Genomic DNA, 27,835 nt, shown 5'->3' with positions numbered 1-27,835 from the left:
ACTGTAAGTGATACAAGATTCAATCATTCTGTTGGCACACTGACATGTGGTAGATAAGCACAAGGATATTTTGTTTATATGCAGAGCCTTGGGTGAGCTTAGTGGTTTTTAGACTCTTCACTGTTATTGTAAGTGAAGAATATCTCTAGCACCTGCTGAAAAGATCATAAATGAGGATTTTAACATGAAGCTGTTTCTTGAGCATGTGCACATCCTTGGTTGATTTCTGTAAGACTGTCTTGGTGACTCAGGACAGCAATGCTTTAACACTTTGACTTGACTTGGTGTGCACTCATTTTAACTACATAACTCCATTTCAGATGCTATGCTGATTTTTGTCCCAAATAGTGGCATTCAATGCTTTGCAAGTGTTAAAATGTATCAAGGTTTTACATGATTGTATGTATGATAAGTAATAAATAGTGTCTGTTATGGAGTTTGTGTTGGGAAACAAAATTGGCTGAGTTTAATCTGCTAACATGGGCACAATTTTTGTTTGGAAGACTTTGCAAGGCTTTTTTCTTCAGAGCTAGTTGATTGTTCAATTCCTAGCCAGCATTGAATTTAGAATGTGTGGTGTTTTCAGTGCCTAACCTTGAGGCATTCCTTCTCATCTTACCTCTGTCTCCATGACAACCTACCTTTTTAACCTACACATGTCTGTTCCTACCCTTGATGTTTTCTGTCTTGACCTAATTGCTATTCATTCTGTTATCTTGAATCCCTACCTTGACGTTCATGGAGAACTACAGTACCTTGAGTGATCCTTGAGAACCTGGACGTAACTTTTAAAACTTTCTTCATCATTTTAAGGATGTTTTTTGGGCAAGGTCTCTTTGCCAATTCTGAACTTGGTTGACAGCTAGAGTCAGTCATGTGGCACAGAAGCAGGCCCTTCTGTCCAACTGGTCCATGCCAAACATAATCACAATTTAAACCAGTCCCACCTTTCCTGCTCCTGTCCCATATCCTTCTAAACCTTTTTTCCTATTCATGTACTCACTGAAATGTTTTTAAAAATTGATTGCACCCACATCCACCTTCCTACGGAAGTTCATGCCACATGAACCACCTTTTTGTTTTAACAAAAATTGCCCCTCGTGTCATCTTTTTAAATCTTTCTCCTTGGAAATATGTCCCTAGTCTAGAAACTCCCCTATCCTATAAAGACAGGTACCATTAACCCTATCTATACTCATGATTTTATAAATATCTATAGGTCTCCTCTTAACCCCAGAGGGGTTATTTTGTGATCACCTGAAGGATGCAGTAAAGTGAAGAAGTCTGTCACTGTTTGCTTGGATGCCCCTCTTAAATTTTTATATCCATGATCTGGCAGTTGTACCTCTCCCTCCAGACTACTTTCCTATCCACTTCAATGAGCATCCACTTAAGATTTTTGACTTGCTGTTTCTGATTTAAATTAACAATTTTATTCTGCACTAGATTCTCTATGTACCTAACAGCATGATCTCTCCTTTTAAAAGATCCAGTTCACTTAATGGACCAGTGAGCAACCTATTTAGGCTATTGACTTGTAATATACTTGGCCCTTTGGTATTTGACTGAGTTGTGGATTGTTTCAAATTCCATCATTGTGTCCATAATCTCAAAAGTACATGCCTTCAATTTGCTTTCTCTGGCTGCATTTCTTAACAAGTGCCCAGCCCACTTTTGGTTTTACAGATACTGGATCATGATCCAGTCTGGCATAAGACATATCTAAACCCATAATGTCAGAATCTGAACAGTTGCTTTCATTTTGGGGGTGTGGGAAATGCTGGCAGAACAGCTGTAAAAATTCTTAGCATCGAAATGATCAATGCAACCTACAATAATGCTTCACTGCAGTCCACAAGATCTGCGTAACCTGAAGGCTGTTCTGATATATAAACCTGGTCCACAGTGTAGATTGAGATTCTGGAATAATTTCTTCTCCCCTGCCCTCCCCACCCCACCCAAAACATTTGTCTTTGCTTATCTCACCTCCAGTTTTAGTGAAATTAACAGTCAAGCTAAATGAACAGTCTGTATTACTTGCCAGAGAATAGTTGGGTAGATTTGTAACCAGGAAGCTGCAGTTAGTATTCAGGAATTGGCAAAATTCTAATAGAAATGGTTTAGAATTGCATTACCTTGTTCTGATGTTTTCAATGCAAACATTGTATTTGGCAGCTAGCCTTATTTATTGTTATAGCAGGTGTGAAGTGAGATGTTAACCAACATCTCTAATTTTGCAAATGGCAGTGTGGAGAAGACCTGCCATGTGGTGAGCGTAGTTGATTTGGCAAAGTGAAATGGGGTTGAAAGATTCTGTTTAAAAATTTGAGAACATTTTCTGTTCTCCCACAGATGTAGTGGGAGAAAGATACACTCGAAGCTTGTTCGTTCATATCACTTAAGCTTCCATTATTTAGAAAGTTGGTGAATAGGTTAGTTGTGTTCATAGGCTATGTTGCATTGACTTTTCTGCAACTGTCCTGACACTGACAGTACAGAAGCTGTAACATTATGAAAGAGACTTTGAGCTTTGAGTCAAAATGTATGGAATTAGCCTTTGTTCGTGAACCATTTCTTCAAATGATCTTTTTGGAAGATTATTAAACCCAAGACAGTAACAGTTTGTAAAACCTAGCTTAAGAATTTTTAAAGTCCATGCATTGTTTCTTACAGACTTTGCTATCTAAGTTAATCTAAATATTAATGGTGTGATTAGTTCATATAGTGCCAGTTCTCCCAAAATTCCAGCAAAATCCATTGAACGATTGGCAGAGAAAATCATGTGGTCCAATATCTGGCATTAGGATCTCTCCACTTAAGAAATCGAAGTAATGAGTGTCACAGGATAAATGATGGCTAGACATTTCACTGCTGGAAATTGTAGACAATCTGGAATAGTCCTGATTTTTAACCTTCTGAAAACCTTCTGACAAAATACTGTGGAAGTGCCTGTGCTTACGTGTCCCTACACTTAATATTGTTTCTAGTTGCTGTATGTTGACTTTAGTTCCATCTTTTAAAGAATGAATTTTCTTTAAATATATCAGGTTGTGGGGGAACCTTTTCAAATAAAAATAACAAGTGTTTAGCTGGTCTTCAGTGGCATAATTACTGTTCCATTCAGGTTGAGTAATGTCTAGGAACACCTGGAGATCTGTACCCCCCAAGTGACCTTGAGGGAGATGAGGGATGTTTTGAACAATTAAACATCCTTTGAGTTTCCTTTTGATCCAGTTCTCGTAATCTCCATTGAATGTTTGAACTTTGTAGGAAACTACGATTACTGGGTTCCTTGCTGAGATATTTGTATCTTACTTAGTCATGAGTGAGGTCCCAGAAGACTGGAGGTTAGCTAATGTGCTTCTGTTATTTAAAGGTTGTAATGAAAAGCCAGGGATCTATAGACCAGTGAGCCTTATGTTAATGAAGAAGAGTCTAGGCCCGAAATGTCAGCCTTCCTGCTCCTCTGCTGCTTGGCCTGCTGTGTTCATCCAGCTCTACACCTTGGTATCTCAGCTGTTAATGGTGCGTAAGGACTGGTTTAGTGTTGTCAACGTGGCTTTGTGCGTGGGAAATTGTCTCCCACACTAGAGTCTTTTGAGGTGACAAAGTTGAAGGCAAAATAGTAGACATTTGTCTGTTTGGACTTTAAATAATTTATTACAATTCTGCACAGTAGACTGGTTAGTAAGGTTAGATCTCAAGATCTGGGGGGAGCTAGCCAATTGGATACAAAATTGGAGGGTTGCTTTCCAGACTGGTGGCCTGTGACTAGCAGTATCCTGCAAGGATCAATGTGTCTGCTGCTTTTTGCCACTTAAATGATTTGGATGTGAATATCAGAGGTCTGGTTAGTAAGTTTGCAGATGACACTGAAATACATGGCATGGTGGACAGCGTGGATAATTGCCTCAATACAAAGGGACCCTGAACAGATGGAATTCATGAAGTGTGAAATCTTGCCTTTTGGTAAGGCAATCCAGGGCAGTTTTTGTGCAGTAGAAGGTAGGGCCCTGGGGAGTGCTGCCAAACAGACCTACAGGTGCAGGTGCTTTAAGTGGAGTTGCAGGTAGACAAACTGGTGAAGGTGTTTGTCTTTGCTGGATGGAACCTTAGGATGTCATGTTGCAACTGTACTGAACATTGAGGCCACTTTTAGAATACTTTGTACAATTCTGTCACCCTTGTATAGGAAGGATGTTATTCAACTTGAAAGGGTGCTGAAGAGATTGCCAGGGATGTTGCTGGGACTGGAGGGTTTGAGCTATAGGGAGGGGTTGAATAGGCCGAGGCTTTTCCCTGGAGTGTTGGAAGCTGAGGGATGACCTTTTGTAGAGGCACAAACTCATACAGGGCGTGACTAGCCAAGGCCACCCCCACCTCCCCCTGGGTAGGGGAGTCCAAAACTACAAGGCATACATCTAAGGGGAGAGGGTTTTTAAAAGGACCTGGGGAGTAACTTTTTTCCACAAAAGGAGGTGTATGGAATGAGCCATCAAAGGAAATGGGTACAATTACTATATTTGAAATGTATATGAACAGGAAAGGTTCAGAAGGATATGGGATGTCTGGTTGGCATGGATGAGTTGGACCAAAGGCTGTATTTGAGTGCTGCATGATTCTTAAACTCTAATCTCCAACATTGAAATCATTCCCAGATCTCTTCAGATTACATGGATTTCAACTTGTTTTGAATCCTTTGGAAGCTGCATCCATCAAATTTTGATATTCCCAGCATAGCAGCAAGCAAGAAATGTTAATATTGCCAGATTTCTTCCCTTACTTTGAAAGTGAAAGGGATCAATTTGTCTTAATTGGAAATAGCCAAAACGTTTACTCTAAGTGAAATGCAAGTAAGTCATGTCTGTTAACTAATTGTGCTTTGCACATATGAATTTGTATTGGCTGCCTGAACAGGTTTTAAGTTTACAGTTTTTACCTCCAGTGGGTTTGTACGGTACTTAAAGGAACTTCTGAAAGACTAAGATTTCAAGCAGTTTGGCAGCATTCAGAGCAACCTAATGTTAAATAACTTGAAGAACAAACTGCTTTTAAACAATTTCCAGATTAATGGACTTCAAATATGAAGACTTAGCTTGGAATAAACAAATAATGTGTTTTGGGAATGTGCTGTTGATTCCTTCAGAAGATTTGAAGGAAGTCTCTGTAGAGCTTATTCATCATTATTTTGGGTGGTTCAAGCTTCTAATTACTTCAGGGAAAGGAGCACTTCAGTCTGTGCTGGTTGTTTTAATCTGGTCATGCTGTGTACCAAGATGGTTTTTAAAAATATGTCCAACTGACAACTTTTTTTATTTAAGCATTGGTGTAGTTTTTAAATGTAAGCAAATTGATACGTCAATTGAAGTTTGAGTATTACTTTTGAAATGGCCTGGTCTCGCCATACAGAAGTTTCAATTTGTAAATTTATGTAAGCAATTGTACACCTCAGCCACTCTGTTTTGCCTCAGTCAGCTTGGGATTTGCAAATCAGTTACATTTGACTTCATAAAACCAAGTAAATTTGTTCTTTTTTTTGAAATAACCCACTTATGCATTACTAGTTTATATTAACAATCTAAGAGCATGTGTACCCCTTCCAGCCCCTTGCCTGTTCTGCTATTTAAGATCTGACTATAGTCTCCCTCCACACTTCCTGCCCTGTATAACTGTAGCAAAGCATATTTTATTGCAAGATTTTTAGAATGTAAGCAAAATTCTCATTGGCTAATCATTTGTATCTTAATCACTGACTCCCCAGATACCTCAGTTCCGTCATTGATCTCTTCATTTGAGTAACATGCTGCTTTTGTTCTTTTTTAAATAGCACATCTGAGCAACAATTTAAATGGCATGTTGCTCAGATGAACAAGTTACTCCTTTTTTCTTAGTAAGGTATTATTCACTATTTCAGTGCTTGTTTCCAAATCTGTTTTGGTGGTTGAATCATTCTGCAGCATGAGAAGGCTTTTGCTCCATAGTTGTCTGTTTAATCTGTTGTCCTCCATGGAAATTGTTTTTCTCTTTTACACACTCCTGTCTTTCTTTTATTGTGCACTATCTCCTGTTCTACCTGCTTTATGCTGCCCTTGAGGCAGTTGCTGATGAACAAGCAAGAACACTCATGGTCACACCTATTTTCTCACACTGGATATCGTCACTGTCTTAACCAAACTTCATTGCTATTGGAAGTATGCAGCTGTTGCTTGGGGCTTGCTAAAGCAGTATAACGATCAAATCCCTCAGCAGGGGAGATGGATTTTCCAGCATCTGTATCTCCCTCTTCAGGCCTTACAGACTGAGAGACTATTTGTTTGTTTGAATCAGGAAAGTTAGTGTTTTCCCACTTTCTCCTCATCATTTTACCACCACCTCCCCCCACCCCACCCCAATAAGACTCCCCTGGATTTGCCCAGAAGTAGATGTGACCCAACCAGGACCTGGTTGGGAGTCAGGGAGTGCCCATGTTAGTGGAGCTGCATATCATTTGAGAGTAGAGTGTTCCTCCAACACTTGTTTGACCTAGGACCATGGTCCTAGTTTCCATTTCTCACCACCAAGACATGGGCCTCTGATCTAGAGGCTACGTACTGCTAAGCAGTGTTTTCAGCTCCCACTTTGCCATTGTCATGTTCATGCCAGTTGACCAATTGTCTGCTGTGAAGCTAATACCACTCTTGAGGCAAACTCATTGATTCCATCCCTTTTCTGTAATGTATTGTGTCTCTGGCTCCCCTGGTTAGATTTGAAATTTGAGGTTAGCTACCTGTTTTTGTGGCAATCAGTTATGCCTTATCCCTGCAGTCTTCACTTCAAACAGACTGGTGAGATCACTGACTCTAGCCAGTTTAAGGATTGAAAGTGTTTTATGCAGAGTCTTGCTATAGAGTTAAGATCTTGCCACCAACAATGGTACATAAGCTGGAATGGTTGAGTTGGAAGATTTCAATACCATAAATGTCTGACAAGTGCAGATATCTAGTAATAGAGTAGATATGTACAATTAGCTTGCTATATCTTGAAGGCTGTACCTTGTGAAATGATTGATCCCATTTCCTGTTGCTGTAAGATTCATATCTCCTTTGGATATAGTTAGATTCCCATGCATATCCTGTGAGCCAGGATAAATCTGAAAGCTAGTCAATACGTTTGAGTGACCTTTGCTGAAAACTTAATACCCAGTGCTGTATTGATTGAATCCAGGTTTTCTGAAATTCTGGATACTAGGAGCTAAATGTAGGCAGTGGGGGAGGTTAAGCTGATACCCTTGGTGCGGTGGGGGTTTCAACCTAGAAGTTGAGGGCAACAGGGTTACACCTTCGAGTCAAGGATTTGTACAAAGCCAGGATCATCCTCTGCCACCACGTCTTCCCAGAAGACCAGGTCTCCCCTCAGCTTGTCTGGACAGCTGCAGTAGCAATCTTGCTTAAACGTGAATTCCAAGTGGCTGACTTAATAGTTCTGAGGAAGGGTTGCTGGACCCAAAACGTTAACTTTTTTCCTTCACGGATGCTGTCAGACTTGCTGAGCTTTTCCAACAATTTTGTTGTTTTTTTGTTTGGCTGACTTAACTAGACTTCTGAATATTTGGCTAATTTGAATAAATGTTTTACCTGTGACAAAGATGATAAAGTTGTGTTTAGCTGTACACATTTGACTTGGCTCAATGGAGGCAGTTGCCATAGTTCATGAATCTGTGACAGATTCAAATATTCAAACCGGCTGACATTCCAAGTAGTATTAAGGGCGTGGTACTCTGCCAAGTACTGTCCTCCAAGGTACAACATCACAACACAGTTCAAAATTGTCAGGAACTTCTGTGCTCTGGCTGATGCGTATCAGTTAACTTGCATCAACTAGGTTAGCTGCCAATTAATCTCATGGTGATTTGAGTAAATTGCTGTAGAGCAAACTGCCACTTTTATGTTGGCCACAGAAAATTGGTTACTCTAACTTAAATGGCTATGAAGCACCTTGAAACATCCTGCTGTGGAATGTTAAATTAAAACTAGCTAAATTCCTTTATTCTGTCAAAGCTTTTCTTGTGTGGAGAGCTTAACTGGAACTTCAGTCAATAGTCTGTTTTTCTGATGTAACTGAGTTTTTGGTGCTTGTTACTTTAAGCAATTTCATCCTATGTGAACATGTACTTATCTTCCCAACTAGTCATTGCTCCAAAAAATGTTTCACCCTGGCTGTCCCAAAACAGTCTGTTACCCAGTATTGTTCTGTACCTGACTGGATGGATGATTCTCCTGAGCTGGCTTGAATAATCTTTGACTACTTTTAATGTGTTTTCACTATTTTGTTTGTGAAGCTCAATATACTCCAGAATTAATCTTTATCAGCAGGCAAACAACAAATACATTTATGAAACCTTTGAGAATGTCAATCCCAAGTTGAAATGCCATATAAACAGGCAGCATGTATCTTCTGATATCACTACTAATTTTTTTGGCTGTGCTTTTTGACTAAATTATGTCAGCGATGTTACAGTATTGTGTGCTGAGGATAAACAGTTCCCATGTTGCTGTGCCAACTTCTCAATCTAGCCTTTGATGCACTAGGATCATTTTGTGTACTCTTGCTACTTCATTCTAAATTTTTCAATGTATTAAATGTTTTATTGTGCTGATCAGCAAAATGCCTAGATCAGCTTTGTTACAATATATAGTATTGTGCATGTTTTGGATTGAGCTTTGCAAACCTTTCTCCGACCTTTTTTATTGCAGGGTTGAATTAACCCCTGACCTCACCTCGGTGTAGGTTCTAAGCCTGATGACACTATTTCTGTAGCAATATATTGGTAAGGTTCTTTTTTAGTATGCCCCATGCATGTCAACCTGTCACAACTTAACACACTTTCCCATCTGTCACTAATGAAGTATTGTCTGCCTAACCCAGTAACCATTCTTACCTTGAACCTGCTGAGAACCTGTATTAATTGGCCACCTGTTTTAAACTAGGCATTTTGGAGTGAGGTTCTAGCCTTTTTCAAATTGGAAGAGTAATTAAACCCAAATGACCATTCAATACAGGTTTCACAAGGTTACATCCAATGAGATGGTATGGGTACTTAATGGAAGCAAATTGTACTTGTCAATTATGGTTTTAACTAACCTGAAGTAAAATGAGCTTAAGGATTGCATTATTGGCAAGGATGCAGTTCTTTGTCTTGTGCCCCACTCCCCAATTCTGGGTATTTCATCTCCCCACTGTCAATCTCCCTTTTTTTCCTCTCCTCTTTCTTTCTTCATTCTCCCATTGCATCATCAGCATGATGTCATACAGTAGAGGTTTTTCTAATAGAGATAGTAGGAACTGCAGATGCTGGAGAATCTGAGATAACAAGGTGTAGAGCTGGATGAACACAGCAGGCCAAGCAACAGCATAGGAGCAAAAGGCTGACGTTTTGGGCCTAGACCCTCCTTCAGAAATGGAGGAGGGGAAGGGGTTTCTGAAATAAATAGGGAGAGAGGGGTAGGTGGATAGAGGAGAAGATGGGTGAAGAGGAGACGGACAGGTCAAAGAGGCAGGGATGGAGCCAGTAAAGGTGAGTGTAGGTAGGGAGGAGATGGGTCAGTCCAAGGGGGTGGGATGAGGTTAGTAGGTAGGAAATGGGGGTGTGGCTTGAGGTGGGAGGAAGAACAGGTTAGGGAGGCAGGATGAGCTGGGCTGGTTTTGGGATGCAATAGGGGGAGGGGAGATTTTGAAGACATATTATTATTTTTTCCCTCACCACCCTTATCTGCTTTCCGGAGGGACCACTCTCCATGACTCCATGACTCCATGACTCCCTTGTCCGCTCCACACTCCTCTCCAGCCCCACCACACCCAGCCCTTTTTTTTTCCCCTGCAACTGCAGGAAGTGCTACACCTGCCCCCCACCCCAAACCCAACCCAACCCCAATCCCAGGCCCCAAGAAGACTTTCCACATCAAGCAGATGTTCACCTGCACATCTAATGTGGTATACTGCATCTGCTGTACCTGTTGTGGCCTCTCTACATCAGGGAAACCAAATGGAGGCTTGGGGACTGCTTTGCAGAACACCTACACTCGGTTCGCAATAAACAACTGCGCCTCCCAGTCATGAACCACTTCAACTCCCCCCTCCCATTCCTCAGACGCCATGTCCATCCTGGGCCTCCTGCAGTGCCACAACGATGCCACCCGAAGGTTGCAGGAACAGCAACTCGTATTCCGCTTGGGAACCCTGCAGCCCAATGGTATCAATGTGGATTTCACAAGCTTCAAAATCTCCCCTCCCCCTACCGCATCCCAAAACCAGCCCAGCTCATTCCTGCCTCCCTAACCTGTTCTTCCTCCCACCTATCCCCTCTTCTTCCTACCTCAAGCCGCACCCCCATCTCCTACCTACTAACCTCATCCCGCCCCCTTGACCTGTCCGTCCTCCCTGGACTGACTATCCCCTCCCTACCTCCCCACCTACGCTCACCTTTACTGGCTCCATCCCCGCCTCTTCGACCTGTCTGTTTCCTCTCCACCTATCTTCTGCTCTATCCATCTTCTATCCGCCTCCCCCTCTCTCCATATTTATTTCAGAACGCCCTTTCCCCTCCCCCATTTCTGAAGAAGGGTCTAGGCCCGAAAGGTCAGCCTTCCTGCTCCTATGATGCTGCTTGGCCTGCTGTGTTCATCCAGCTGTACACCATTTTTGTAATAGACCTTTTTTCCTTAATTTTGGTTGTTTACCAGCCAACTGCACCCACCTGTCCCCAGACCCCCAAAAGTTATCTGCCTTGCCACTTATTCTTTCACAATTTGAAAGTGACTTTACTATTGTTCACCAATCTCTCTCTTTTTTTGACTAAAGCTGCATGTTGTGTTACTGCTAGATTCAATGATAATATTGCTGCTCAGCTGGGTTAAAGGTAAGCATATTCTAAGGGGGTGCAAGAAAATTTACTGCAGTGACTTCAACTTTTTGTCCTTTGTTCCTTTTTTCCTGTGAAGCCACTAATGAAAGCACATTCTGAATATAAACCTAATATCAACACTTTAACCAAGTATATTTTGAGCTCAAACAAGTGTTTTGTTGACTTGTGTGGAGTCTTGATTTTATTGAGGGTATGTTGTGTTCAGTTTGTTTTGTTTAGCTTTGAGTGCAACCTGCTCCCCTCGGTGGTGGTGTTGTTGTTGAATGTCTGGGTTGGGAAGAACATTCTTTTGAAATGACCTTTGTTGGACTTCCTTTATAACCTGGAGGACAAGATGTTGTGCTCTTTAAATAGGTCATGCCCTAAAATGTGCTTTTGTAGGTGCATGATCAAAAAAATCAGAGGGCACCTACAGAAAGATTGGGGCAGGTACCAATATTTGGTCAACTTTCAAAGACCATCTTGAAGGAGAAAGATTTAGAGAACTGGAGAAATGTTGATGCTAATTTTTGAGTGGAGCCTTGATTTGCTGCAGGCTCTGCCAGAGTGCAGATTTAGTTCCTGGAGGGTGTAACGGTGAGGGTCTGGTAACGTGACAAATGGTGAGATGTTTAAAATGGAGATGAAAATAATTCCAATGTTTGAGTTTAATATAATCTGTGCAAGAAACATTTGGTATGTACCTGGTGGTTGATACCATGGGTGTACTCTAAATTTGTATTTGCACTAATTTCTTTAGTGCATCGAATTGCCTTCCAATGAATAAACAGTTTCAAGTATTTATTGCAATAATACAATGGGATCTCACTGCACTTAAAGCCACTTGTAGCTGTTGCTCATTGTCTTTCAGTAAATATAATGCTCGCCACAATGTGACTTTACAGGTTCATAGAACTTTACTGGATTCCAGCTGGTTGGATCCTCACTTAGGGGGCAGTCATCTTGGAACATTCTGCAAGAACCATTTGACTCATTCATTTCTGAGCTCAATTAACTTTTCTGTAGTGATTGGTGTTTTCAGCTGATTTTTAAATGTGCCTGACTGACAGATGTGCTTTTACGGTGCCTAATAAGAATTGTCTGGGTCTTGTCAGATTTTTTGGTGATTAACTATTCCTAAGTAGCTTCCTCATGGAATGAGCAGAAATTGTATATCTAAATTTTAAAATATTTGTTTAATGTGGGCCAGAGGGATAAATGCACTAAATTACACTGACCTCAGAGTCGATGACCAGTTCTTCTGTTTTCAATTTTTATGCCGAAATGAAACTGCAATCTCGGTTAGTTCGAAATGTTTGTAATGAACTTGGGCTTCCTCTGAAATGATGCATCATGTGATGGACAGTGTTTAGATTTGTTTCTGGTACACGTTGCGTGAATCAGCATCTGTCGGATTAGCTGTAAATGTGATTTGAGATTCGTTGCTCTGCATGATTGAGAATATACAAGAAAACCTGGTGCAGTACACCATGATGTGCTTCTAATAGTGTTTCTATGGATTGTGCAAGTGGAGGATGAGACTGTTAAAGAATACACTATGAATTAAGTTTATTTTTCATAACTGCAGGTAGAAGTTAGAAATTGCTTTAAATAGAATTTGGCCTAGATTCTGATCGAAGTTTTTTTTTTCCTATTTTTGCAATTTCTCAATAAAAGCCAATGAAAGACTTAAGGCCTTCTGGTTCAGTAATTGAGCAGTGATGGCAAGAACTTGGAATTATAATCTTCACACCTAGTTTGAGTCTACTCCAGATAAATTGCCACATCCCTCTAATACTGTCTTAGAAAAGTTTCACCCCCTCTGGGCAAGCAGGAATGTCTTGTCTCTAGCTTGAAGACCACTAGTTCTACAGCACTGAATTGCTTAGGCAGTTGTCCACAGGTTTTGATATTGGTGACTCTTATCCCTACACAATCAACTTGTGGTCAGTCTGTGTACTACATGAGCTCCCCACAGTACAAAAGCTTGACTTAAGTGGGTGAACTATTTCATTGTAAGAATGTACAAGCATGAAACAAGTGAAGGGCAAATGTTGCTCAATCTCTGGAGTCACATTGAAGCATGTTCCAGGCAGCCCACAAGGTGCAAATTTAATGGCAGCAAAAACTAAACTTACAGGATTGTGATCTGAAGGGAATATTGAGTGGTGTCCAAATACCTATTCCCATGGATTTTTAGACCTTTTTAAAGAGAATGGAAAGGATATGATCAAATTCACATTTGAATATCAAAGTAACTGATTACAGGGCCATTATAGTTAAAACTTGCCTGTGAACAGTGACCCATTTGTGGTATATCGTTGTTTGAAACTCACATTAGTAATAGAGGAGATGGTATCAGCAGTGGTGCTTCACATGGCAGTTTGTAGCCATCTGTGTTTCTTGGTCCTCCTGCTTGCTTTTCTCTTCCAGCATGTATAACAAGCTGCTATCTCGTTTGAATTAAGCAGTCCTTCCTATAAAGGAGTGTTCACTTTCTAGAGTTGTAAGCTATCAATTTAGTAAAGTCTTTTAAAGTGACTGGAGGTTTTTTCCTGTCTAAGCTTGATTTTTGGGACACTTAAGTCACACTTTTTAAAGCAGAATTGTAATGTGAATGTTGAACTTGTAGACCTTCCTGGGTACTTTTTTTGCTCTTGCCACTTGAGGGCACTAATCATAGTGCCTTGTATGGTTTCAAGACGAATATAAGTAGCACTTTAGCAAAGCACTAGAGGGCACTCAGCACCTGTCAATTGATGCAAGTTAAGTGTAAATATGTAAGCATATTCTCAATTAGTTCAGTTTTAAACCAACTAAACTTTTTGTTTTTAAATTGCCTCTCTTCAGGGAAAGGAATTGTTTTTTTTTTAATGTGATCTGATCTGGAATCAGTTGCTTTCTTCTAACCATGTCTCAGTTGAACTCTGGAGGCAAGTTTTAAAACACTTGTTGCTGGAATGCCAGCAAAAACAATGGTGAAATGAAATGCTGGAATCCTGTGATCAAGTAGGCAACAATTAATTTGTAGCCATATTCAACTCCTTTCCTTTTTGTTTAAAGGATTGGTGTATTTCTTGGCACATGCTGGCATATGTTTGTTTTGTGTAGCTTTTTACACTAATACACTTTTTTGCAAGCACTTGCTTTAGAACTTGTGATCTGATTTCAAGATGACTTCAAATTCTTAAATCTGTCACAGCTTCTGTAAATAGTACAAATTATTGCTGTTTTGCTCCATGTTTGGTTAATTAAGTAGAAAGTCAGACTTGCCAAATAATTCATTAACAGTCAGATCCACTTAGTTTCAATCTCCTTGCACATGTTAAATTTGCAGATCTGTGTGGGATTCTAAAACAAACAATACAATCAATTCATTGAATTGTTTCATCCCTATAAAAGTAACTCCACTACAATATTCTATTAATACTGCATTCTAAAATTCTGCTCATCTGTCGTAAAATCAAACACCACCTCACTGCAACTTTGTTACTTTAACATGGTCAGGATCCTGTTATGTTTGCAATAAGGTGAATGACCAAATTTCCTCTTCCTGCCCATTACCACCCTGTATTCTAGTGAGCACACCAAGTGATTAGTTTTGGTGAAGATGGGGATGTTCGCTGGACGCAGACCAAAAGTGTCACAAGCAATTCAGCCTACATTTTTATCTCCAGTTAAAAAGACGAAAGTTTTAAAATATTGCTGCAAAGGAAGCTGCAAATGCACTTCTGTTGTATGCTTTCAGCAGTTAACTGTTCTAGTTTAGATGACACTGGAATAACAATCTTCTACATTTTGTTAAACATTGCTTCTCCTTTTTGAGGTGATATCTTGAAGGTCTTGAGCATTTACCTTGGATGTTTTCATGGAAGTGAAGGTTTCTGTGCACATGACTGTCAAGAATAACAATTGGCTCTCGAACATGAGCATAATTTTTGGTTTTGCCTGGGGAATTAGTGTATTTCACAGGTAGAGCTAAGTCAAAGGTGAATATATCCCTATCACCACACCTGAGGTTTGTATAAGTGATTAATGCTCTAGGAAAATGTTCTGGTAATGTGAAAAGCTGAAGAAACAAGCTAATGAGCATGCCTTAGTATTTAGCTGTTTCACATTGCAAAGACTTGCATACCACCCCCAGGGCGTGGGTGGTGGTGTTGAGGAAAAAGGTGAAAGATTAGCAAGGGGATAGAATTAAAAGGGTAAAGTTCACAAAGAATTGGATTGCTTCTAATTGTCTAAAAGTAGTGTGTCACCATTGCAAGTTGGTTGCTCTTATGGAAATGGCTTTTTCCTTTAAACTGCTAATTGCCCTTTCTCAGAGTGGATGCTGTGGTACTTGAAGTTCTTTTTTTTTCTCTCTACATTGTTCCAACTTTTAACAGTCAGCTCTGAGCTTGATAAACCTTGAAAAACCTTGAACTGCTTTGTTCCAAACAGCAGACATTGTTATAGGAGTAACAGACAAGCTCATTAGTTCTTCCCCAGTAGGGTTTAGATCGTGTGACAACTTCTGCTTAAACGAGAGGATCAGATGACAAGTAGACCAAGCACTTAGTTTCATTCGTGTGGAGGATATTTGGAATGAAATGAATGAAGAGCAAAGCAGGGAAAAGCAAATGTCAATTTCTTTATCCAAGACATGTACTCTGGTTGAATTTCTTGTTTCTGTCAGGGAAAGTTGTATGGCATGGCTAATGCTGTTAATTTTCACTTTAAGGCTGTTTTTTCCACAATTGTCCAGATGTAAGAATATGGTTTGTGTTGACTGAAGAAAGTTGGTGTGATTTTTTTTCAATAATGGATTCAGCTGAATACCTGTGTGAATTGCACGTTTTATACACTGGTGTCCAGCCAGTGTTGGAATATCAAGCTCTATCAATATTATTGAAAATAAAGTTGTTGCAGTGTTGGTAATGAAGTCTAGGTTCTCTAATTCTGCCCAGCTAACAGTACTGCAAGAGATGGAACACTGCAAGTGGCTGTTTAATTCTTGCTGAAGAATGCAATTAAATAGGTCAAACTTTTTGACCTGTTTACTTTGCAAACTTAGACCAAGGTTTTAAAAAAACATTTCCATGAATCATCTGCACAAATGGTTTTTGTTCCTGTTCTGGGTAACTTGAAGATAGCAGGTCCCTAATAAAGGTAGTTTGTTTGGCGTGATTAGATTAAAAGGAGTTGAATTTAAAGTGCTGCTACACTTTTTTTTGTATGCAGTGTTCAGCATGTGTTTAACTACTTTAAACTGCCTCAGGAGCTCACTGAATGTTTGCAGTGTTAGGACACCCTTAACTCGGTAATTAAACATCAACTTGCTTCCAAAGCAGTATGCTATGGTGTGATGTGTTTATTGGCAGTGTTTGAGTTTCCCTGCCACAATATTGAGATTCAGGCCACCCAAGAGGTGAGAATATGAAGGGAAAACTAAATTTTATTTGGTGCTTTTGTGTACTGAGGTGGTAGGAATTGCTGATCTCATAGAAGTAAAAGCTTATGGATAGTGCAGGAATAAAAGTTCTCAGGCTTGTCAGAAATCCTGGACTCATGTCCACAGATATTCAGATTACAATGAGTCTAGGAGAGCTCTCAAAGCTATGGACAAATGGAATTTGACAAGTGTTCATGATTAAAATTTTGCAGTTACTTATTGTCTGATCTCTCTGAAAAGCAAAATGCACGTAGAAACTAAACTTTGAGCTGTGCATCTACTTGGTGTTTTCAGAAGTTTTTGAATGGTGTCAAACTTTTTTTGGTTTTTTTTGACTAGTCATAACAGGTGTTTTTTAAAAATAAACCTTTTTTTGCCACTTTGGAAAATGGCATGTATATATTTCAGTTTGGTTAACAACTCCAGGCCTGTTATGACATTTATTTATTAGCCTCTTGAGTTGGTCATAGCAAAGTCATGTTTTGAGAATGAGGGGGTACACGCTTATAATGGAAACATATTTTGCATTTAAGTGGATAGGTTTTTGATATCTTCATCCACCTGTCTTAATCAGCAGGCATGTTGCCTAGTCAAATAGTGTGTTCTGTTGAACAGTGGAGCAGACTTGAGGGGTTGGAGACACAATCGTATGACTGGTAAGGAGGAAAACCGGTAAAGATCTACGTGGGTTTCCTCCAGGTGCTTCGGTTCCTCCCATAGTCCAAAGATGTGCAGCGTAGGTGGATTGGCCGTGCTGAATGGCCTATTTGACCAGGGATGTTTGGGTTAGATATGAGGAAACGCAGTGGTAAGGGCAATGAGTCAGGGTGGGATGCTCTTGGGGGGTGCAGTTTGGTTTGGACTTGTTGGGCTGAATGGCCTGTTTCCCCACTGTACAGATTCTGATTTCTATGATTTCCTGCAAACTAATGTGGAAGTTTTAAGTTAAGACTGCAGGAATTCAGGAGCTGCTATTTGAAATGTAGCAGATGTTTTTGTAACGAAGACTTAATTGGAAAATACTCAACAGTGCAAGTTTGACATGTTTTGAATTTGGTATAACAATATATATGTGCAGACTTCAAGGTGTTTGACAACGTTCTGTATGGTGGACTCTTCAACAAACAACAATTGATGCTACATCAGTTAACTTTGAATGAGATATTTTAAAACTAAGGGCATTTGGGGATATGGGCCAAAGGCAGGTATATAGAGTTAGGTCACAGATCAGCCATTATCTCTCTGGAACTGGTTTGAGGGACGAGTCCATTCCTGTTCTTGTGTTCCTATGTTAATAGTTTCTATTTTGTTCATTGAAGCTTTTAATGGATTGGTGCTGATTATTGTGCATATTGATGAATCCTTCTAATTATGCTTCTGAGACTCAATCCTCCCTAGATTGAGACAAGTGTTGAAGGTACTGACATGAAGTGATTGTATCACCTATTGAAGGATTTGGTGAGATGGTTTGCAGGGGCTTCTTTAACAAAAAAAAGCTGCAAACCCACCTCCCAAAAAGGAGAAGAAATGGATGAGGGTTGAGGAGACATTTTTTGAGCCGAGGTGTTTGCAAATGCATTCAAAGATGACCTTCCTGTGATGTTCCAAGATTTTTTAACCAACCTGGTCAGATGTGTTATGACACCTCCGGGCAGCTGAGACTTGAACCAAGCCTTCTGGGCAGCACCACTGCACCATGAGCCCTAACCTGTTGATCTTAATTAACACCTGTTAATAGGCAAATCATCTCCTGTGTGAGGAAAAGATTTTGTTACAGCACTTCCAATGACCTCATGACATCCCAAAGCACTTTATGGTTAATTAAGTACTTTGAAGTCATTGGTTTGGTTCAATACAACTTTAGGATCTGTGTATAAACAAATTAACGTTGCCTGTTAAAGCTTTACTAATGGGACTTAACAGCTGGGACACAGTTGACTTGAAGATGATGCTTCACATTCATTTTTCCTCCTGTCCCTGTTGCACTGTGCCAGCATTTTCCTGCATGTTTGTCCACATTATTTTGCTGCTCTGACCTTGTTTTTCTTAGCTTGATGATGCATACTTTCTAGGATGCAAAGAATCTTCTGGTAAGTCCTAGGTTTGAATTTTACAATATCCATGTTTTATTCAAATGTGTTTGCTGTTTTCCCTTTTAACATCTGGAAGATTAAATTACATTTCAAAGTATGTAAAATCTTAGGCTAGCACCTATAAGAGGAAAATAAATGGCACTTCTTTAACAGTAGAATATTACTTCCCTTTAATGTAATTTCAGTAATTATAAATTGAGGGAATCTTCTAAAAGATGTATCCATCTTCCAGACTCTAAGTGTTCCACAAACATTAATATCGGCCTCCTGGGAGAATTTAAAAAAAAAAACACAAAATTGGGATTTGCTAATAGATATAACTCTTGTATTGCAAGTGATTTGTGGGCAATATTGACCTTTGAACACTAATTTGGTAAATGAAATTGCTGTTTGAGATGATGAGCAATGGTGAATTTGCTCAATTTGGAGGCTACAGTGTGCTAGTTTGGCTAATCCCAAGATTTATCTGCTCTGATTTCTGCCACCTTGAGGCCGTGATGTTAACATAAGTGCAAGAATTCTACTCTTCAAGTCTGAAATCCTTGCTTATGTCGGATTGAGAACAGAAGTATTGCAAAATAATGAAGTAGTTTAATGGCCAGCCACATTGGCTTCAATGCATTTAACCAAAATTTAGATGGGGATATCCTCCATGCACAAGTTTCTCTCTTTAAACACGTGTGATAATGTGGTACCTTTTTTGAATTTGTTTTACCTTCCTATGTGGATTTCTTAATGAGGACTTTTTTGAGGGGACACCCATCTGACCTGGAGCAGTTCGTCATTTGTGGCATTTAGTGCTTTGACCATAGGATTTCAATATTTTTGTAAATCTCAATAGACTAACTTTAGTTTTGTGTTGGACACATATATTGATCAATATCTTTGTACTTCGTCACATTGCCATAGGGTGATCCATAATAATGAACTTTAAAGTTTGGCAAAACTTTAACTTTCTACTGCTTTTCAAATCTACTTATTGCTCAGGAAGACAATAACATGCAAGTTCTTTGCCCTGTTGTCTTTTTAAAAAGACATGACATCTATCAACCCAAAATAACGATTTGACCTTAACCAGAATGTATTTCTAGAGGTAGTAGGAACTGCAGATGCTGTCGAATCTGAGATAACAAGGTGTAGAGCTGGATGAACACAGCAGGCCAAGCAGCATCAGAGGAGCAGGAAGGCTGACGTTTTGGGCCTAGACCCCTCTCCAGAAAAGGGTGAAGGGTCTAGGCCCAAAACGTCCTCTAAACCTTGTTATCTCTAATTCTGGAGGGCCTTTTAAACAGATTAGGTATCATGGCTGACTTTTTTTTGTTTGGATCAAGTTTTACTGGTCTTTAATGACTTATTTTAAGGTGGAAACCTGAAGTTTTTTTAAAAATTAGACTAAGCTGAGGTGTATATCAGTCACTAATCCATTTTTAATTGATCCTTTCAAAGTTATGCTTAGTTTTGCATTTATTCTTGCAGTCTATCATGAAAATGTTTTTAGTTCCAATTTGTGTAATCTAGAATGACAAGGGCAGCAGATGCAAGGGAACACCACCAACTGCAAGTTCTCCAAGCTGCTCCCCATCTGACTTAAATAGGCCACTGCTCCTGAGTCAAAATCCTGGAATTCCCTTCCTAATGGTCTTGCATGTCTAACTACAGTGCACTGATTGCAGCGGTTCAAGAGGCAGCTCAACACTGACTTCTCAAGGGCAGCTAGGAACGGCCAATAAATGCTGCCCAGTCATGCCACATGCCACAAGTGAACAGTTTGAGTTAAAAGCACTTTGGCAGGATGTGACATCACTGGCTAGTTCAGCATTTTTTGTCACTAATTGCTGTGAGGAAGTGAACTGTCTTCAAATCATCAGTTGGAACATACTTGGCCTGTTTTTAAAAAAAGTGAAATTACATTACAACTTTCAGGTTGGAGTCCTAATCATGCATGAGTGAGAATCTGGTTATTTTAAAAGGAGCATTTAATAACTTTGCTTTGGAATGGCATTTGCAAGTTCAGTTAGAAAATGTATTTGTGGGATTTTAGAATTATAGGTTCATTAGTGGTCTAACCATGCAACAAAATTTAGTCTTTTCTAAGCTGAAAGCCAGGTAATCTGGCAGAAGTTCAAGAAGTATTTGGTTGAGTAAAGTATAGGAGAGATTATAGTTCAGCTCAAATATTGGGCAGAGGGAAAATTTTATCCAGGATACTTCCTGGCAAAGTACGTGTGTGTAGGTGTGGGCATTGCCCAGAAATGGGTTTGGGCTTCATTCTGCTGATTTTTTTTTTTTTCATTTTCATTTTCCCACTTGAATAGCTTGACCATGTTAACCCTCTAGTTACTTTGTAAAACAGGGAGATTGACAGATGATTGCAGAGAATCCATAATGAGTCACTGCTTCCAGGCAAGATACTGTGGGGAAATGCTTAAAGTTGGGGCAACACACTGCTACTTGATGCAATGTGATTTTTTTTTAATGTTGAGTGCTTTGCTTTGGGTTTCACCTTGAGTGGATTAGCAACTTACAGGAATTCTTCAGAAAAACAAAACAAAATTGCATGTCTCGCTGTTCAGTTTGATTTTTAACACAACTTTTTTTTCTTTACAGAGCAGATGAGTAGAACCAATCGGGAGAGCCTTTCATGCATGCGAAGGAATTAAGTGGCTGTGGGCTTGAATTTTCAGATGTCAAGCCAAAAAATACCGACAAGTTTATCCTCAGTAGGGAGGTGCTGTTGAAGATTCTGTAATAGATGTTGCAGTAGAGTCTAATACAATAGTATACATTTAATTTAGTCACTTAATTCACTGTACTTTCAGTTAAGAGCTACATATTGCAGACTATCAAACACAATGTTAAAGTTAGTGCACAGCAAACTGTATATCTTGGTGTAACTAATGCAGGACAACCCTTTTTTTTTGTTTCTCTGAACAATGCAAAATTGTTTGGTTTGTTTAAGCCTTAAAGCGGAATTTAACAGGGTTGTAGTGTATTAACTCTTTTTCTGGGGATGTTTTAGTTCAAGATGGATTTGTAATTTTGAAATGGCAACATTTGCTTTATCTATTACATATGTCTCTACCTTTTTTGACCATGTTCAATAAAGTCTCGATTACTAGAGTTGTGTGGTGGTTCACTTTTTTTTCTTCAGCACAAGGCCCTATCCCTTCCTATTAATATAAACACTTCACCTTAACAGTTTTTAATGCAGATAATCCCGTATCCAAGTTGGAGTAGGTGGTTTAAAAGTGACACTTTTGAGGTGATTGTTCCCACTCTTACCTGTCATGGGGGGAGTGGAAGTGCTCTTGAAATAACCATGGGGAGTTGCTGCAGTCTACCCTACAAGTCCATAAAGCAGCCAATGTTTGTAGAAGAGGTGCATGTGGAGTGGCCATGCATGCCAGTAAACTGGTCTGATCTTTGGTATCAAGCATACCTTCAGAAGTCACCCAACACCAGATTATTAGTCAAAGTTAATCTGAAATCAGACTTGCAGAGCCTACCACATACAACCAACTAACTATTTGCTTCTGTTCAATTTAATTCTTTAATTAGTTAGTTGATGTGATGTTCTCTGTAAGCTTATGATTTCAAATTAATCTGTTGGACTATTATCTAGTGTTGTGATTTCTGATTTTTGTCTACCCTCGTCCAACACCAGTACTTTCACATCGTAGCATAGCTTGAGATGGAGGATATTGAACAGTTGCTTCTGATCCACTTAGTGTTGCTGACAGGTAGTCTAGGTGTGGAGAGAATCAGGTGCAGATGGCTGCTACATGATTCGTCATGTGAAGAATGACTACCTGTGGAATCAAAAACAAAACACTGCAGACATTGTAAATCGGAAACGGAAACAGAAACAGGTGGAAAAGCTCAGCAGGTCTGGCAGCACCTGTGAAGAAAAATCAGTTAATGTTTCTGGTCCAGTGACCCTTCCTCCTTCTGTCTGAGGAAGGGTCACCAGACCTGAAACATTAACTAACTGATTTTTTTTTTTTCTTCACAGATGCTGCCTGTGGAATCCATTCCAGCTTGCAACCAGTAGCTATAACACGCAGTTAATACTGTGGGGAGTGGTGGGGGCAGGGGGTCAGATATTGCCGTAAGGGTAGGGGAAAAAACCGGTTACTCAATGTGACCGCAAAGTCAAAATTTAGCACTAAGCCTGTTTTTAGCAACTCGCTGGTTTTTACTTTGCTAATATTCAATGGGAAAATTCAGAATTTTTGAGCTGCAATGCAATTGACCTGGAATTATTGGAAGTTGTGCTAGATGTTTAAGTAAATATATTTAAATTTGACTATTTCAAGAATCTAAGCTCTGTATCAGGAATTGTGCATCAGAACTCTCATCATTGTAGGCAGATGACCATTAAAGGAACCATCTGATGTCTGTCCCAAGATCAAACTGAAGCTAATACTGACGGTGGTTCTGATGAAGGGTCTAGGCCCAAAACCGTCAGCCTCTCTGCTCCTATGATGCTGCTTGGCCTGCTGTGTTCATCCAGCTCTGCACCTTGTTGTCTCTAATACTGACGGTGATAATGTGAAGATTGTAACAAAACAAGATGGTGGTTTACCAGCCTGTGCTGGCTCCATATGTCTGCAATTCCTGCATGAGTTAACCAGTCAATCATGTTCAGGCTAGCTCGGCTAGCCTCACCTTGCGGGGCGGCGGGGGGTGGGAAATATAATCCCATTCATAGGTCTTGAACAACTTCAACAATAGTTTGTGAATTACCTCTGCATTCTAACCACGAGGTTCATTACACAACTGACTTCATTTTATTTTTCTGCCCCTTCTACCTAGATGGGAAAAGAAATAAAGGGATAAGTAATTCAGATCAACTATGACAAGATGTTATGTAAATTCAGAATAACTTGCAGCTATTCACCTTGTACTTGGTGACATTTTCCATATTTCGTCCTCTTGTGTCATGTATTGTTACAGTGACTAATCTAAGTTGAATTCTCTCAATTAATCATAAAATGGAAATTAATTATTACCAAAAGAACAGCTATCAGATTTTGGGTGGTAACTGGTTATCAAACATGGCATGAATTGCAGCTGAGCTCATGGTAATTACTATCAATGCCAAATTTCATGTGACAGCTCACTGTTGAAGAACCCTCAAGTTATAGGAAAAGTGGGCCATTCTAACCACAATTCCCCACTGTTTAAATGAGAACATAACTGATCTGATCCTCAATTGCATTTTTCCTGCCTTTCCCCACCTGACCATCACCTTCAATTCCTTTTCCTTTTATGAAAAAAATCCCTCTCCATCTTGAAGATTCTTCACAACAAAGGGCTGTTGAGGCTGAATTGTTAATAACTCCAGACTTGCAACCTCTGGGAAGAAATTCCTCATTACTGATTGGGTGACCCTTGTTCTGGGATCCTGTTGCCTGGTCCTAGAGTCTTCCTTGAGATTGGAATAGAAGCAATGTTGAATTTGTTTAAATAGTTAGTGTAGGCATAATAGACGCTAAGCCAAAAAGGCCAAATCTCAACTTTTGACAATTTGTACTGGCATTGAATGCTGTAGAGCAGAGTGATTGGAGTTTGGTTGCTGTTACAACACGTAGGATGAGGAAGGTGCCGTTCTGGTGCCTTGTGAAATTTTTCAACAAATGAACACATGGAATGGTGGCAGTTTATCAATGGAAATTGTGTAAACTGCTTTCTGCACTTGTTCCATTAGTGATTAGGTATGTTGCATTCTGCTTCTATTGGTGGAGTGTTGTGGCTGCAAGTCCTGCTCCAGGGATTTGAGTGTACAATCTCAGTACCGCATCTAGGAGTTTATGGGACCTTGCTTTGTTCCAATTGGTCATTTAGTTTCTCCATTATAAGCAGGCAATACACTTCAGAAGTACTTTGGCTTTTAAAGTACTTTGGTTTCACCAAGAACTTCCATTTTATAGAGCACCTTTCAGGATTTGCCATTGTTGAAAGTAATTGTGACCTGTTGAAATTCTGCCAAAGTTTCTTTTCAATCCTGAAGATTGAAGGACAAGTCAATTGTGTATTTGCCATTTTACGTTAAATGTAAAATCTATCATGAATGGCCACACTTTTTGAACCAGAAGGAAAACAGCAAAATTTGGGAGTGGCACAAACTAGTCCAACTTTTACGTACCTGAAAACCAAGCTCTCCTACAAACAGTGTATCTAACTTTTACCTATGATTTGAGTGTTGCACAAACCAATAATACATATTTATGCAAATATATTTAACATCTTTTGCAATGAATTGTTGACTCAGATATGCCTGTTGGAGATAGATGTGCTAATTTCTTCAATTTCACTGCACTACAGTTCATTTTGTGCTCATGTTGGGAGATTGTGCTTTAGAGCCAGATTCCCTTTGGTAATTTGGCTGATAAATGTTAGCAATGCAAGTGCATTGCAGTCTGAATAATATTTTTAGTGTTTTTTTTTTAAAAGGCTGAACAGATTTGCAAATACACTCAAACTTCAGTTGCTCAAGCTGGCTTATTACCAGCCTGCTTTTTGGTGCTAAGCCGATATGCAATCAAATAACGTGGAAACCATTTTTTTTAAAAACCAGACAGAGCATGTGGACACAAATCTCATGTTTTTTTGTGGTTATTAGGAGAGCCAAAGACTGCATGATGGAATGAGTTATGGAGCATTCATGCAATCTTGGTAAGCATTATTATTCAAGCACTAGTATCTCACTAAATTGTACATTCTGCTTTCCACTCTAGGGTCCAGCGAAAGCAACTGGCTGCCATCTTCAAGTTAATGAAAGAAAAAAAGGAGACTTTTGGTGACATGTCAGAAAAAGACATGGAAGAACAGCTCAAGCTTTATTCTTTTTAGATGGTGGCTGTTTGTTCTGATGGTCATTTAATCTAATATTAAGGCTTTCTTTCTGAGAAGGTTACTTAAGTTTGTGCTACCTAGTGTTTATAGATAACCATTCTACTAATATGTTTAACAGTTTTCAAAAGAAGCAATTTGAAACGCTACCAAAGACCTTTTTGTAAAGCTGCAAGTTCAAATATAGCATGGTCAGATGCTTCCGTTATCTTGAACTGAAATCTTCACCTTTCTTCTAGTTATGTTTGTATAGATGATAATACTTTAGTGTTGACCAAGGCCTCACTCGTAATTCTATGATTGTACTTGCACCCAGTCACACAGTATGGAAACAGGCTATTCAGCCCATATAGTCTACACTGACCCTGTGAAGAGCATCCAGTCGAGATCTATCCCCCTATCCTATAACCCTGCGTTCCCCATGGCTAATTCACCTAACCTACAAGTCCCTGGACACTATGGGACAATTTAGCATAGTCAATCCACCTAAACTGCCCATCTTTTGGACTGGGGGAGGAAGTTGGAGTACTTGGAGGAAGCCCACACAGACATGGGGAGAATGTGTGGAGTTTGCACAGTCACCTGAGGGTAGAATTGAGCCCCGGTCCCTAGTGTGAGGCAGCAGTGCTAACTAAAGTCACAATGCTGTCCCACTTGAGTACTTCTGTAAGGTTTAGTATCTTGGCGTAGATCATACTACAGTGAGTTATCAACAAATCCTGGGGCAGTCTATAATCTGACAAATTTAATTCTGTTCCTCGTTTGAGACTTTTTACAGGATTAGCCTCGTAGATCACACTTTATTGCAAGTCCTTTTGGGATGGAAGTGCTCTGAGCTTCACATCATACCCAATACATCTGTAACAAAATGATTAACAAATGACAAGAGGACAGTATTTTACTGCTAACTTTGAAATAGTCAGGCCTTGCTGTAGCACTATTAACACTTTAACAATATTTGCAATGACCCTTTCTCAGTTCTCTCCAAACTGTCCCTTCCTTGCATTATTTTGAAGCTCAGATTTCTTGATTTTATTTAAGACTGGTTGAAAGACAGCACACTTTAATATCAAAATATTATGTAAAGTGTTTTACTTTGCCTTTTGTGTTCTTTTGCAAACTGTTTCTAAATCTGTTCTCTGCTTGATCTTTCCTCCCAATTTCAACTGTTCCCTTTGGACCTTAACTTTTAACACTTCTTCTGTTGAATTCCCCACCACCTTTTCTCAGGTGAACAGCCCCAGCTTCTCAGTCTATCCATGTAACTGGTGTCCATTATCTGTAAGAATGAAAAGCTTTGTTTTTGAGTGTGGGGTTTGGTGCCACTAGTTAAGTCTTTTCACAAGGCACTTTAGAGAAAGTCAACACTGTGTGGAGGTGGAGGAACACAGCAGGCCAGGCAGCATCAGAGGAGCAGGAAAGGTGACGTTTCGGGCTGGGACCCTTCAGAAATTTCAGCATTTCTGAAGAAGAGGCCCGACCCGCAACATCAACTTCCCTGTTCCTCCAGCTCCACACTTTGTTATCTCTGACTCCAGCATCTGCAGTTTTTGCTATCTCAATGATTTGGTATAATCTTTGTAATGTATATTTTAACAAAACTCCATTGACGTAGAGGAGTGATCTAACTAGCTTGGAATTATTTTTGGCTGATTTATCCCTTTTCAACCAGACTCTGGGCATGGTTCGTTCACTTGCCCTCCCATGCCCACACTTAGCTAAGCGGCTTTAGCCCTGCCACCTTGTGGCAGCCAATACTCTGAGATTGGAGGCCTGCGTGGAGTGTCAAAAATTACATATGGGATTGAGATTTAAATTTAAATTTAATGCTGGAGTTCCAACCATTCTTTAGTCGGCTTTTAATCTTACTAATGGTGAAAGAAGCTTAAATTTTAAATGGCAATTACTGCAGATTAACTATGTCTGATAGATGCATAAATGCATAATAATGACAAATATTATGGAAATAGACATTTGTACACAATCATGCCAAACATTGTAATTTGAAGTAATATTTTATTCAAGTTTATATCAAAGCAACTGGAACGAATGTCTGCCAATATATAATTCTATACATCAATTTAATTTCCAGATTTAATTTTCAAATGTAATAACTTGTACAAAAAAGCCATTAGCTTTCTAACATTTGAACAGTTAAATCTTTAATACAAATGTCATCCGGCCTGAGCGCAGGCTGAGAGTTATCTCTTGGACTTGAACTGATGAGAAAATCGTAGGTCATGACTCTTGTACTCTGAAAAGAGGAAATTAAATTTGTTATACATGTTATTTGCCAAATTAATGTTTTTTTTTTTTAAAGTCTTGGTTATTGCCCTGCATGTAGTACCATGTTCTCCTCCTGACTTACCTCCCATTTCATACTGATCTGCCTAACTTAGCTTGAAAATTCCATGGAAGGTAATCACTAAAGGCTGAGATAACAAGGTGTAGAGCTGGATGAACACAGCAGGCCAAGCAGCAGCATTGGAGCAGGAAGGCTGACGTTTCGGGCCTAGACCCTTCATCAGAAACGTCAGCCTTCCTGCTCCTATGATGCTGCTTGGCCTGCTGTGT

The 27,835-nt window shown here is 39.6% G+C and overlaps 1 protein-coding gene and 1 non-coding gene across 3 annotated transcripts in view; one reads left to right on the top strand and one right to left on the bottom strand.

The window, feature by feature from the left end:
• The window catches only part of LOC109934247, a 43,017-nt gene extending 21,491 nt beyond the window's left edge, over nt 1–21,526 (top strand). Inside the window, exons 3-4 of one of the 2 annotated variants that reach the window (XR_007264591.1) lie at nt 8,733–8,806; nt 21,014–21,526. This is a non-coding gene — a transcript (uncharacterized LOC109934247). The remainder of the gene's footprint in view (nt 1–8,732; nt 8,807–21,013) is intronic. The other variant, XR_007264590.1, reaches the window with a different exon arrangement.
• A 5,734-nt stretch (nt 21,527–27,260) lies between these two features.
• The window catches only part of LOC109935853 (ectonucleotide pyrophosphatase/phosphodiesterase family member 7), a 25,555-nt gene continuing 24,980 nt past the window's right edge, over nt 27,261–27,835 (bottom strand). The window contains exon 6 of the mRNA XM_048610893.1: nt 27,261–27,515. Within this exon, the coding sequence (XP_048466850.1) occupies nt 27,500–27,515 (16 nt within the window). The 3' untranslated portion in view covers nt 27,261–27,499. The remainder of the gene's footprint in view (nt 27,516–27,835) is intronic.

Source organism: Rhincodon typus, chromosome 23 (genome assembly GCF_021869965.1).
Source record: "Rhincodon typus isolate 14 chromosome 23, sRhiTyp1.1, whole genome shotgun sequence".
NCBI lineage: Eukaryota > Metazoa > Chordata > Chondrichthyes > Orectolobiformes > Rhincodontidae > Rhincodon > Rhincodon typus.
Note: the sequence above shows the minus strand (reverse complement) of the source record. Positions and strands in the feature narration are given on the sequence as shown.